This window comes from Acipenser ruthenus, chromosome 49, assembly GCF_902713425.1.
Source record: "Acipenser ruthenus chromosome 49, fAciRut3.2 maternal haplotype, whole genome shotgun sequence".
Taxonomy (NCBI): Eukaryota; Metazoa; Chordata; class Actinopteri; order Acipenseriformes; family Acipenseridae; genus Acipenser; species Acipenser ruthenus.
The window spans coordinates 2,263,463-2,277,697 of record NC_081237.1 but is presented as its reverse complement, the minus strand read 5'-3'; the positions used below and the strand labels follow the sequence as shown (position 1 = coordinate 2,277,697).

The window sequence follows — 14,235 nt, the reverse complement described above, 5'->3', positions numbered from 1 at the left end:
TTTTCAGGAGGAATGAAGCATTATTTCAATGAGCTGTAAGGGTACCAACAAATTTGAGCACGTCTGTACATAGTGTATGAATTTGTTGACCGTTTTGAACGGTGTGATCTTGAGGAATTTGACAATCTCAATACTTTTATGCTGTAGACTTTCACATGAAGAGACCTTTGAGGTCTTGAAAGCTTGTGTTTGTTCAGTTAGTCCAATAAAAGGTATCACATCTCCTTCTCTATCTATCATCTCTGGACTGATACGGCTCCCATTTCATCTATCAAATGTAGACTGAAATGAATGAATGACCATTTAAATGAAGGGTTGTTTTGTTAAGACAAGGCAGTCTACTGCACAAAATGAGACAGAATGAGAAGGATACATTTTGAACTTTGGATGAAAAGCTAATACTGCAGTTGAATGTTTAATGGCCACTTCACATCACACTGAAACATTCTTATGCAATCTCAACAAATCCTGTTAAACAATCCCCTGTCGGGACGGGAAAGGTCAGGGGTTCTCCAAATAGAAACAACGACACAAACTCTTCACAGCAGACTCTTCAGATAGCTGCTGCACTTGTGAGCAATTCAAAGTGCAGCAGGTCAAGGGAAATGAATGTCTGAAGCACAAAGAAACACACAAGAGGAGATGACACACAGGACTGATCTATTCAAATAGGAGCCGGAAACATCGGACATCAAACTGGATTATTCTTAAAAAGAAAATACTGTAGCTCCATTTTAGTGTTTTTTTTTTTTTTTTTTTTTTTACTATCCCTGTAACTTTTTATCATGTTTAAATTACTGGGTGTTTTTGTTACTGCACACCGGTGCCTTCTGCCAGTTCTGATGTCAATTCAACGCGTGTCTGCTTTCTATTCCTTAAGGATATTATCATTCCCTCACAGTAACAGTTTAAAGTTTTTATAGAGCATGGTATAAAAAACTAATTCAAACAAACCCCAATGGTTTTGAGACACATTTGATAAATACATTGGCATTTAAATATAGCACTCTCCAGTTTTCATATTCCTGCTGTCACTAGCCTCTAGTAGGTTTGAAAACTACATTAACATTATGGCCTATTCACGTGGAAATAATTTGATCTCTCATTTGTTTTTAATTTGCTGTTGGTTACGATTTATGAATTACGTGGCCCAGCTTCTGCTAATGAAAGCAGCAGTCCCTTCCAGTGTGCCATGGATGCAGCTCACTTTTTGCTGTCATATTTTAATCAACACTTTACATGACTTTGCATAGCCACTTAGATTTGCATTATCTTAAGTGAATATAACTATGTCGTCATTTTTCCAATCAGTACATAGAGGTAGCCTACCCTTTCCTGCAAAGGAGCTTTCAACAGCGACAACTCCGGATGATACTTTTATTTTACGTCTCCATACTTGAATATGTTGAATATCTCTTTCACACGTGTATGTGGATTTATTATTAATTGACTTACAGCCCACATCGCAACCAAGATCTGTAGAATTGTGGCAGCAGTGTGGAGTAATGGTTAGGGCTCTGGACTCTTGACCGGAGGGTTGTGGGTTCAATCCCCAGTGGGGGACACTGCTGCTGTACCCTTGAGCAAGGTATTTTACCTAGACTGCTCCAGTAAAAACCCAACTGTATAAATGGGTAATTGTATGTAAAAATAATGTGATATCTGTATAATGTGAAATAATGTATAATGTGATATCTTGTAACAATTGTAAGTCGCCCTGGATAAGGGCGTCTGCTAAGAAATAAATAATAATAATAGAATATCTCTTTCATACATGTGTAGGCCTAATCAATCTACATACCACGCTGCAACCAAAAATGTGTCACATACTGGAGTGCTCGAGAAGCGTTTCGCCCACGTGGATTCACTTACACAGTACATTACCAAGGCTCTATCTATTTCACTGCCATGAAAAACGTGACATGGACCGTGAAATTCATTCTTCACCGTGAAACTGTCTGTTTTGTGTACTTTTACCCTGCACTTAAATCCAATTAAGTTATGTGTATCGGTCCAGGTTCCTGATGTGATTATAAGCTTGTATCAATCTGAAAAAGAAAACTGGACAGGATTTATTGATTGACACTTAATAGCAGCCAATAACCACACTGGGCTCTCCTCACTGATTGGTAGATATGGGCATCCGGGGCGGGTTTACTATCCTAGGAGATCTCAACTGATTAAGCGAGTGAACAGTTTGCGAGTGTCTAAAATTAATTTAAAAAAAATCTACAATAATTACTGCAGCGGATTGTGGGCAATAATTTTGCATTCTACCAGTTGCAAACTATTTTGTATAACCTGCAATGTTTCACTGGATCACATACGTCGAGCTACGATCCAGCTGACAGACAGCAATCAAAAACGAAAAAAGGTTGCGGATAGTCCACTGCTTCAAAACAAAAAGGTAAAAAAATATATATATCTGAAACAGCGGCACGTGACAACGTAGTAATGTTAAATATTATTAGTTTCGCTCAAGACAGATGGCTACAGTTGTGACCGATTTAAAACAAAGTAATATGTATAAAATACATTAACAAAGCAGGTTACTCTTGATCTCTGTATCATCCTGTATTTGTTGACAGATGCATATTCTCAATAACTTGAAGCAACAACACAGCTTACGTTCTTGTCAGTAAGTTTCATGGAATATTCGATTTCATTAAAATATTATCAATTTGTTATCATGGGGTCCCAATCGATAAATAATTTGATTATTATTGTTATCGTTACAAGCCTAATAAGTGTAATGAAAGAGTTTATACGTATTACCTACAATCACTATAAGCACTAGAAAAACATAAGTGCGACGTGCATACGTTCCTCCACATATCCCTCAATTCTAAAATAAGATTTATGGATTGATTGTTTCAGCTACAAATCACTTTACTAACTCCTGCAATATGTCTGTAACAGTAAACACAGAGATTGCGTCCAGTGTTAGTTCAGTCAGACCTTGTTAATAATCTGTTCTTCCCTACAGCTGTATAAACAACTCCTATTAGCAAACCTACAGATTCAGCAGGGCCTGCTTGTTCAGACTCCTGGGTCACTTCAATAATATAGCTGAAGAAGGAGAGTTCTGAAGCCAGGACTTTCTCAATGCAGTGCTGTCATAGTCTTTGTTTCTGCAGTGGAGAAAGGGCTGTGCTCTTACCTGTCGGCACGGACAGAGGAGAGAGAGGGCGGGACAGGGTGGGAGAAGGTGTTCCCACAGCGAGACTTTTGCGGTTGCTGCTGCGGCAACTGGAAATAAAAGAAATTAATTGTTAACTCATTACTCAGCTTCACACAGACATGTGCATTAAAGTCATTTCCACGTTGAACCTGAAGCCTCAAGAAACATGTCATATTTCTACAGCGCCTTTCATCACAAGGAATCCCAATGAACAATTAAACCACTACATTACAAACAGTCCAATAGAAAATTTGATTGAACAGAATAAAAAAGAGATTAAAAAAATATGGTTTTATTTGTTAAAAAAAAAAGGTAGTTTGTAGAAATACAACAATTAAGAGTCTAGAATTAATAAGGTGTATAACATTCAATTATCATTCATGCTGTTTTGCTGTAATTCATGTTTTTGAAGTTTGAGCTCAGCAGGGTTCAGATCAATATTTTCTCTACAGATGACCATTACAAGACGTTTCTATCAGCTCCCCACAAAGGCTTTACTGCATCATGGAGTCTATAAAACCAACACTGCCTCCGTTTCCAGTTTGGAAACTAAACCGCAAACATTGTCACTGCCTGTAGCAGGTTTCCTTTGTGCTCCTGTTTCTTGTCGTTGATTACTATGCCAGTGTAATACCTGTGCTTTGCCGCCAGTACCATGCTCTGACCCAGAAGACACTGCTGGTTTATTCTACTTCAAGCAGACTAACTTCAGGACTAGAAAATCTCCAGGAACTGAACAAGATGCGTCCCGATTGCTGCTCACTACTGTAATCAAAAGAGTCACTTACTTAGTTTAGCAGATCTAATCAAGTGGACCAAGTTAGACTGATCATAGGAACTAACCAATAGGCCCTGTACATAGAAAATATAAACCAGTATTTTAGACAATTTGAAGACACATTTTCTGTGTGCTGTTGTGCAAATATAATTAGACCACATTATTTCCCCCGCCTGCTTTTCCCTGTATTCACTTTTAACATCAATTGGACTGTGACAGGGAAGGCTTGTATTTGGTTGTCAGGCGCATGCGTAACCCTGCAGGGCGGGTCAGAAACCCCGTTTGATCCCACCTGTCAATCATGACAATGACACGGAGAGGGCGGACAGGGGTGTGTTGGCTGGCGATCTCCGATTGGCTGTGGGGTGGGTCTTGTGGGGCTGCTGACCAGTTAAAATGGCACTGTACCTTATCCTCGGTTCCTTGCTTTTTCAGGAAACTGGTCAGGTAAAGCAGGGGGAATTTCAATCCTGACACTGTTTTTCATGTGGCGAAGCTTTACCAGGGCTGCAGATCCTGACGCGGGTGGCGTGCAAGTGGCAGCTTGACAAAGTGAAGCAAGGACAGCTTCAGGAGAGAGAGACATTTATTCATTCAACCAGTAAACCGGTGCGGTCCGGCCAGTAAATACAAGGGCGCCCTAGTTCAAGGTGGGGAGTTAAGCAAGCCCCACAGTAGTATAGAGAGGATACAGTGTTTTTGGATCTCGGGGGCTCTGCACCTATTCTTTGTAGTTTGGTTTGCATTTTTTAATTTCCCTTTTGGTCTCTCCTTTGGTTTTGCACTGTGTGGATTATAATAGAAACACCAGCACGTGAATTATAATGGAAACACCTGCGTGTGGTATTGCAACATTACTACACAGTGGTACAGCAACTAATAATAATTAAAAAGAAACTTAAATAAATCAGTGCGCCTGAGCTGCGTGTCAAATAATAACTCCTGTCTGTCGACTTCAGTGAACCACCCACACCCTCTCCCAGACTTATATTATCCGTCATATAAAAAAGAAGGGGAATCTACACAAAGAATAAGCTGGAAAGTACATTCCTCACGGTTTATTGTTATAGATAAAAGGTACAAAGGAGACAATATTCCTATTCATAGACTGACCTCATCCACTCACTGTGGATCTGTGCTGTGACCACAACGCTCAGGTTTATTAAGCTACAATCAGCACTAAACTAGATCTAGTTTAACTGATGATCCCAATGATCTCATCAACTTTTGGTACATTGCAATTGGGATTAGCAATGGTACTAACGTTAGTCCAAGCAGGATTTAAAGGATGTGTTGCAGTAAGAATACCTGTTAAGAAAGGGGAACAAGACTAAAAGGCTAAAACACAGAAATTGGACTGTGGAACAATGGTCAAAGGTGCTTTGGACTGTTGATGGATGGACAACGACACCGGTGCCTTCTGCCAGTTCTGTTGTCAATTCAACGCTTGTTGTCTTTCTTTTCCTTAAGGATATTATCTTCAAGTATTGCTCATCTTTGTTAGACAGCTTTTTGATTCTTCCAGTCCTGGGTTTGTCAATTGCAGATGATGTTTCTCTGTACTTGTTGATTATGCTTCGGATACCACACCTTGAAAATCGAGTGATGCAAGCTATTTCACTCAGTGTGTTTCCTTCTTTATGCCAAGGTCGTTATAATAGTAGAAAAAACTAGTGGAGGCTTTGAGTAACTGCTGATGCTCATAATGCAGCAGAGCAGAAAAATGCAACATTTCTAAGACTTTTGCACATCAGTGTGTGTATGTGTATATTTTAGCCATGAACACTGAAATATTAGGTTATTTGTATGTTTTTGATTATGATCAGGATTTGGAAAGTTCAACATTGAACTTTCTGTGCATTGGTCCACATTTAGTGTACTGTATTTCATTGGATTTAGTTTAATTTCCTGTACAATCAAAGAATAACGTGTAGTATTTCAAAAAAATCAGAAAAAACAAACAAACAAAAACGACAGCCATTACTTTAGCTTATCAAACTAAACATGAGCTCCCACTAACTATCCAGGCACAGAGCAGCTCTGCAGTAGAATCAGGCCAGTCTAAACAAACAGAGCACCACTTATCAGCAATTAGCGGAACAAGATAAGGCATCAAAGCTTTCGTATCTGAACAGGGCTGTAGCTAACAACTTTCATAAATCTGTCCTGTCATGCAATATCATTGACTGTATTAGAGCTGAAATGTGCAGTTTCAAAAGACACTAATTTCAAATTAGTTCAAGTCAAATAAAACTCAGTTTGCTTGCATTACCTTCCAGGAAATGTGTCATACTTCCTGTCTCATTTTACATCAGCGGTGTGTTAATGGCTGTAAAGAACATCAGTCATTAGGGGAAGCAGTTGGTTCGTTACTGACAGACGAGACGGCCCTGAAGGGGCGGGGACAATTTCCCTCTCATGGGGATGTGACAGTGGAAGACTATCAGAAAGCAAGGCTCGCAATTAACCTCCTGGTGTAGTTTCAGGTACAGCAAAACCTGCCAAGAGCAACACTCATGGGAGTAAGGAAAAGGGGTTGCTTGTAAGAGCGGGTCTCTCTTCAGTGGTCAGCTGTAAAATGGGCACTTTCACGATGTACAGAAAGGCTAAAGAAAACCGTGCAACATTTGCAGAGCTTTTTGAGATGTTACAGTAACAGTATGTTACAGTAATAAAATAATGACTTGGATAGCATTATTGAGGAGTTTGGTGATAAATCGAGTGATCAGGAGATGATTTATCAGTATGCACGACTATGAATAGATGTGATAAATACAGTGAACAAGGGATGGGGTGGGGCTGAAGAGGCAGTGTCATGTTGGTATGCAGAGCCTTTTAAACCTGTTTTACTGTGAATAAAATTACTTTGAAACCATGAGTGTAAAATAAACAGCTTGTGTAAATATAAATTAGACCCGACGTGCCTGACAGGCACAGAATAAACAGACTGCAAAGGGTTAAAATAAAATACAGACAAGCACTAAGTAAACCCAGGTTTTCCTAAATGTTTAAATCTGTGTTTTTATTACAGTTTCGCTGGCAAGGAACTGCTGTGCACTAGATGGTGCTGGAGCTTACTTCTATTAACCCTTTAAGGACTGTGATTGTGAAAACACCATGCTTTGCAGTACAGCTTGTTAATGCAGATCACTGGATGGGGGGGGCGGGGGGGGGGGGGGGATTTCACTGCCTGCTTGTTTATTTTTTTTCATGTGATGTCACTGAGACAGGCATTTCATATTTAAAGGGCAGAGACATTTTCAAGCACCATGCAGAAACGCAACAGGAAAACACTGTAAATCCAATGTATATGAATTACCATTATATTAGAACCTTTATTCTGTCTTGTGTGTTTTAATATATATGTTTTTACAACATTATATTATCAAGAAACGAGTGCATACAAGAACTAAAACTGATCAGGTATGTGCTTTTCCCTTATTACTAATTAGGGATGGGAATTTCGAGTAATTCTGTGTTCGAATACTCAAGCGTTAAATTTCAAGTATTCGAACCTAATGCCAGATAATATTATTCTACATATGCGCCACAAAAATTACCACAAGTTAACAATAGAACCGCCACGGTTATACTCATACCTAAAACCACCGCCGGCAATCGATATGATGGTACATTTTAAACAACATCAATATTAAAATGAAAGACAACTATCGGATGCAACTCAAACGTTTTAATCAAGCACATCATGCCAAACATCTGCATAGCCGACACGCCGTATTTAAATGAACAATTAAACATAAAAGGATTTATTTAACTTACCGCATATAAAGCACTATTTGAAAAAATGAAAAAATATATAATAAAATAAACATTTCAAAAGAAACTAGTGTGTAAACAGGTATATGCACACACAAAACTGTAAAAACAAAAGTATTTTATTAAAAACGAAAGTAACATGTGTTAGATCTTGCGTGTGTCACTCGGTGCTGCACAGAATCCAGGTTGAGCTGCTGCAGCCTGCAGCTTTGCAGTTTTCTGATCGAAATGTTTCTGCTGAAGCGCTGTGGCTATTTTCAAGATGAAATCTCTCCTACTGATATTTTCCCTGGTGCATTCCTTGCACACTGTATTTATTTAGGAAAAGTCATAAACGGACAAACACATAACTTCAGACACGCAGAGTAATTTATATTTGAAAACCTCAACCCGCCAAAATGACTTCCGTGGCTAGTATAGAACATTGTAACGACCCCTGGCCTTGAGGCTCAAAGCAGGAGACGGAGACGGGATTCAGCGCTAACAAAACTACTTTAATAAAACAGGGTCCGTGTTTGGGTCAGGACCACACCACAAAAACAATAAATCCTTCCTCCGGTCTCTATCCTAAAAACTCACTCACTTTCTCTTTCGCTCTATTCCACACACACAGGAGCGCCATTTGTGCCAAAACTATCCAGCCATTAATCTGTCAATTTGTCCAGCAATTCGTCCATAAATTCATCAATTCATAAACGTATTTGTTAATTCATCTAATAATTCATTAATACAAAACGCTGTACGGACCTGCAAATTTCCAATTAACCAGACGAACTTCCCTGTAAACTTCCCAACAAACAGAAACTTCCAAATGTCAATCTCGCACTGTGCCGAAAACACTGCAACCTTTCTAGCCAATGGGAGCACACACTAATATATTATAACCAATGAAAATCCAGCCTCACTCAAAACTGCTTCAGCCAATAATATTGCAGTTTATTAGAAAGGGCGTTTCCAAAGATATTCTATTTAACAAGATACTTGACTCTGCTGATTTTCAATGGAGACTTCCGTCTCACTGCACGCAAAGCACTGTGGTATATACAGAGAGCTCGGCAAAAAAAAATTCTATGGGAGAGTCAATGCAGGCGTACGAAATTTTGAAGGTTTCCGCCATGTTAAAAAAATGCATCAAACTTTTGAAGTAGATTTCACATTTGCCCAAGACCTTTTGAAGAAAACGGCAACATTAGCAGATTATGACAATATGTAATTATTATGAAAAAAGCTATTTTCTGAACACTGTCCTGTTCCGTGGCACAAAAAATATATATATAAATATATATATATCATGTTGAAAAAGAAAAACGTTTATATGGTTTCTGAAGTACAGTACTTTACAATGTTCCCCAGTGTCCTGAAAAAAAGGACATGAATTCCAAGATTCTACTGTAAAAAATAGATTTTTTGTGAATTTTTATAGGAAGAGTCAGATACAGCCCAAAAAACACCTGGTCCTGGGGGAGCATCCCACTGTAAAACACTTAGTCCTTAAAGGGTTAAGACACAGGCTGTTCTAGGCTGCATTACACATGTCAAAGACAGGCAACTGCAAATGAAGAGCAGCTCCTGAAATCATAGTCACAGCCTCATTTACCTGTTAACCAAAGGGACTACAAGCATGGTCTGCTTTCTGATAAAAAGTTATTACTAATTTTGCTAATGACAAATACTGAAAAGAATAATCTCAAGAGTATTAGTGTTATTTGCAAAGGTATGTGCTAACTATGTTGCATCTGGAGCTGTAAATGTAAAACACACATGTCAAAGTACAAAGGTGTAGCCTGTTGGTTTACTGTCTGTCTTGTCAAACAAGCTTGCCAACCAAAACAATATTGTACTTCCTAACAAACCACGTGAAGAGAGAGTTTATCAGGCTCTTCAGATCTAGCTGCCTGCGTGTGTACTGCGGGTGTGACTGCTTATTAATTCAGAGTGACAGGATATCAGTGACTGGGGTAAATAGGTGATAACATAAACACAGTGTGAAAATTTTAACCAATCAGAAAAGCCATCAAGAAGCCCTCTGTCATGTTATATAAATGACTGCAGTGTTTGTGTAGCAGACTGTGGATATGTACAGCACTTCATCGCAAATGGAAAAAAGCTGAAGGAATATTGAAATAAATTGGCTTCCATTGTACATTTTAACTGTGCAAACACTAAGGCTAGCTTCTATTTGGGTTGCTTCCGGTTCAATGCGATACTTTTCCATTTATTTTTTGGTTCTGATCGGCAGCTGACCAAATATGGCCAGGGCCGAGATATCCAAGCAACTGAAACGGGTGTCAATCATACCCCCTAACCCCACCTGCAGCCCAGTCGATCACAGGGTGTCCTCAGCTCAGCTGGTCAGAAACAACTCAAACTAAGTGATCAAACCTGTATAATTAACAGGTTTCAAGGTGTTTCAATACAGAACACCCCAGTCAAAACTTACTCTAAAAGGTGTGTGATGAATATCAGATCTTAACTAGCATTCTTCTTCTTCTTCTTTAGATGTTGTGTATTTTGTTTCAGCCATCATGTCCTGGTGACTTCTTATAATAAGCACCTATGTGGCTTCACCAGAACGAATGCTCGAGTACACGTAATACCCATTAACCTGTACCCCAGCCTCTAGTGAAACGGGGTCAAACTCCAGTCCTCAAGGGCCGCAGGGTCTTCTGGTTTTCATTTCAACCAAAGACCTCAATTACTGAACCATAATTAATCTCAATTTTTGTTCAATTGGACATATTTTTCAAGGTCTGTTAAATGTGTCCAATTAATCAAAAGACCAATTAAGTAATTGAGAGCTCAGGTGGAATGAAAGCCAGAAGGCACTGCAGCTCGCCAGGAGCGGAGTTTGACAGCCCTGCTCTAGTGGAATCATCATACATTAATATGAAAAACACACTAAAAAAATATGGATGTGCAAAGCAAAAAAAAAAGGTAACTATTATAGTAAATGCTGCAGAGTTCAACCAAAGTACATAGCTACTTTGCACCCACCACTACGAGTATGAAGAAAAAAATTTAAATTAGGAAAATATATTTTACTATGATTTACATATTTACAAGTAGATCGGTGACATGCAGCCTAACATGGTTTTAAATACATAATTGAAGCCATCAGCTTGACTTGTATCCACCGTATGCATTGTACAAATGCAAGTTTGACATACAGACAGATACTAGAGTGTGATGCACTTAATTACTAAAAAAAAGAATACCCTTACCAAGTTTTATCAATTCGACAGTGTGACATATGGCCAGGACAGATACCCTCCCCCCTCCCCCTCCAGATTCTGATACTCTCAATAAAAGAATCTCTTTTGCCAGTTAATAGAATTGGAGAAGCGGTTCTCTAAATCTAATGGCATATATATATGTTCTTATCTATATAACATGCAGCTTAAGTACAATCCAGTGAAACAGACAGCCGCACAGCTTCTATAAAGCCCTGCCCCCTTACCGCTCTGCAGGCTGCACATCCCCACTGAGAAACAACACAGTGAAAGCTGACATTTCTAGGTCATGGAAGACACCAAGTAGTATATTCCAGTTGCCTGGAAACCCTTCATCCCATTCAATCAAATAAAGCAGTTTGAAAAACTACCAGATTAGTACATGGGACCTCACAGAAGCTACATGCATTATTTCACCTTACAAAATGCCAAGCTTCAAATGTTGCAAAAGCCAAGTCCAATTGCATGAGCTCTGATTTCATCAGTATGTAATGTACCATCTCTTTCCAATATGTACAGCTGCTGGCTTTAGTCTACCAACCACACAAGATCCTTACCAAGTTTAAACAGAATTTAAATAACTGCGTCCCTAGATAGTGTAGCAGTGTGACATGCGTACACAGGGATGGCATTGCATAGCAGTTTTCCCCATTCCAGGTTTTAATCCGAGTTTGATTAGCCCCACTGTATTGGTAACAAGCTCGAGTGTATCTTATTAGTAAGTCTCATAGTAAAAGACGGAAAGGATCAATGGGAGTCTTATTTCCATCCCTGTATACCTACAGACAGACCACCCATATACTCCCGGATCTGGATCATCTAAATGTCCTTTGCGAGTTTTAACAGAATGTTTAGGTAACATTTTTAAATCCCTTAATTCCTTGACAGTAAAATGAATTCACTGTTCTACATATATATGCCATTAGCCACGCAGACCAAATCGATCTCACTTGGGACTCTGTTAGCCCCAGTTTGGATTAGGCTGGTAGAACTCAATCTCTCCACACTGATGGTGGAAGCTTCCTAACAAACATTCATTGCGATGGATGCAAGAGGCAGATTTTACATTTCAGACTGCAGAGAAAAACATGTAGGGTGAACACGAGGGCTGTGAATTTAATATCAGGGAAATGTTGGAGGGAACCCATTTATAAATAGCAGTTCTATGGAAAAGGTGATATATGCAGGTGATATGTGACGTGTGTATTGTTCGGTATACTGGAAAGAGACTGGTTGCATGGTGCAGATGGAAACGCATGGAAATATACCTTGAAATCTTTGTCCCTTATGAAGCTTGACTCAGTTTTGAGTTTACATTGCAAGAGGCAGCACAGAGCTAATAGTGAGCTAGTGTGTTTGTGTAGCTTTCCAGATGATAAAGTCCCTACTTCACAAGTATTACCCCTGTGTTAATACAGCTGCCATACAAGATGCTCATTCATGTTGTCCAGTTCCAGTCTGAATTGTTCTGCACACAGTTAACCCATTAACCCATGAGGACCAACAATTAGGAGTTGAAAAGCCCTGATGTAATTTAGGGTGGGGGTGGAATAGCCACATACACATTATGAAATCTATAAACACTTTCAAATATGGGTTTTTAAAGTAATAGCACTCTTATGTAAAAACTAATTTATAAAAGCGTTTGTATTTAAGACTAAACATATTCATCCAGCTTGTAAATACTATTGTATAAAGCCATGGGTATGTGCGAATGAGCTGGAAGTGAAACGGTTTTGTGATGTTCCATTTTTATCTCCAGTGTTCAAGCTAACGCAATCCAGTCTTCGCTGGAAATAAACACAAGCATAGGCTGAAGCCAATGTACACACGCGCACGTGCTGAATACAAGCTTGTGTGCTTAATGGTTAGATAGCTACAGTGTGCATGAAACAATACGAAATAAGACTAGAAATAATACAACCGTACTGATATTCTGATTTTTTCCCCATCCGATTGTTCTATTTAGATTGAAAACAATGTTCGTTTTTCTTGCGCGTTGGCAAAGGTGCATGACGTAAACCACACTCTTTACCCCAAATACGTGTCTGCTCGACTGCAGACAGTAGCTGCCTGTGTTGTATTTACAAAATATTATCAACAGGAAAGCAAAAAAAATAAATAATAGCATTTGAACAAAATGCATACTGTACCTAAGGTCCACCTCTTCAAAACAAAGGTACAGCATTTCTACCGCGACGACTGCTTGGCGCATGTTGCATTTAAACAATACCTACTGAAAATGAGAATTACCTTTTGGAACGCTGCAGCAGAGCGCCCGTCACATAATGAGTCTTGTAACTCGGTAGAGCAGTCCAGTAGCTCGGGTCCGACATGGTTCCGGTCAATCGTTTAAAACAAAGCAGCAAAAAAGCTTGATGGTGAAATCTAAACAAAAAAAACGGAACCTTGGATTTTTCTTTTTAAACCCCCTTAAGTCTCTTCTGAATCTACGGCAAAACAAAGCGTTTCATGTCCTGAACCAGATCAACTTGTACGCAACCCATGACGTACATGGCAGACTCCATCACTAACACCGAGCAACTGCCTTTGTGCACTCTTCGTCTCTTGGTCAAATGATTAAAAGCATCTGGAATTTGTTCACAGGCACTCCAGCCATGTTTCTATGGTGTCCCCCACAGTATTAGACCAAAACGACCCGAAATAAGTCAAGCAGGAACATAACCGCCCCAGCTCCACGCTAATAACACACAAACACCAGCATTCTTAAACAACACCAGCGGCGGCGCGCACACAAGCCTCGGACTACCGCTGCAGGAAACTCGTCAGGGATGCCATCCTTCTTCTGAAGACAGCGCTCCTTCCGGGGAGGGGTGAAGACGGGTAATAACAGTTGCAATGCCACAGACTGTTGCTTTGTGTGAAATGTTAGTTTTTCTTTAACAATTTAAAATACCGAACATTTTTGTTAAGAAATGAAATGCAACTGTGACGTTTGCGTTTTAAAAGTGTATGAAAAAGGTTAAAAGCAGAAGGGTGAAAAATTGACTTCTAGTCTACTTTTAAAATGTTAAAGCTTAATTTTCACTGATGAAATTGTGAGGAAAGAGAATCTCTCCAGAACTGCAAGAGCAAATTTCATGAAACTTTACTTGGGTTTTAGTAATAGGAAGTAATTACATGTGCTGTGCATGCTGTTCATTCTGATCTATAGTTTTACAACACTCAGATATACCATCCTTAACATGTAGTTACATTATAATCAGATCTGAAACAAACAAACCAAAAAAAAACATTGGAAATGTGAC

At 39.2% G+C, this 14,235-nt stretch overlaps 1 protein-coding gene across 7 annotated transcripts in view; it reads right to left on the bottom strand.

Moving 5' to 3' along the window:
- Positions 1-14,235, bottom strand: part of LOC117428992 (microtubule-associated serine/threonine-protein kinase 3-like) — a 95,266-nt gene that overhangs the window by 48,514 nt on the left and 32,517 nt on the right. For 4 of the 7 annotated variants that reach the window (XM_059014855.1, XM_059014856.1, XM_059014858.1 and 1 more), the window contains one exon: positions 3,161-3,249. In XM_059014855.1, coding sequence (XP_058870838.1) covers positions 3,161-3,249 — 89 coding nt within the window. The other 3 variants (XM_059014859.1, XM_059014860.1, XM_059014861.1) reach the window with 2 other exon arrangements.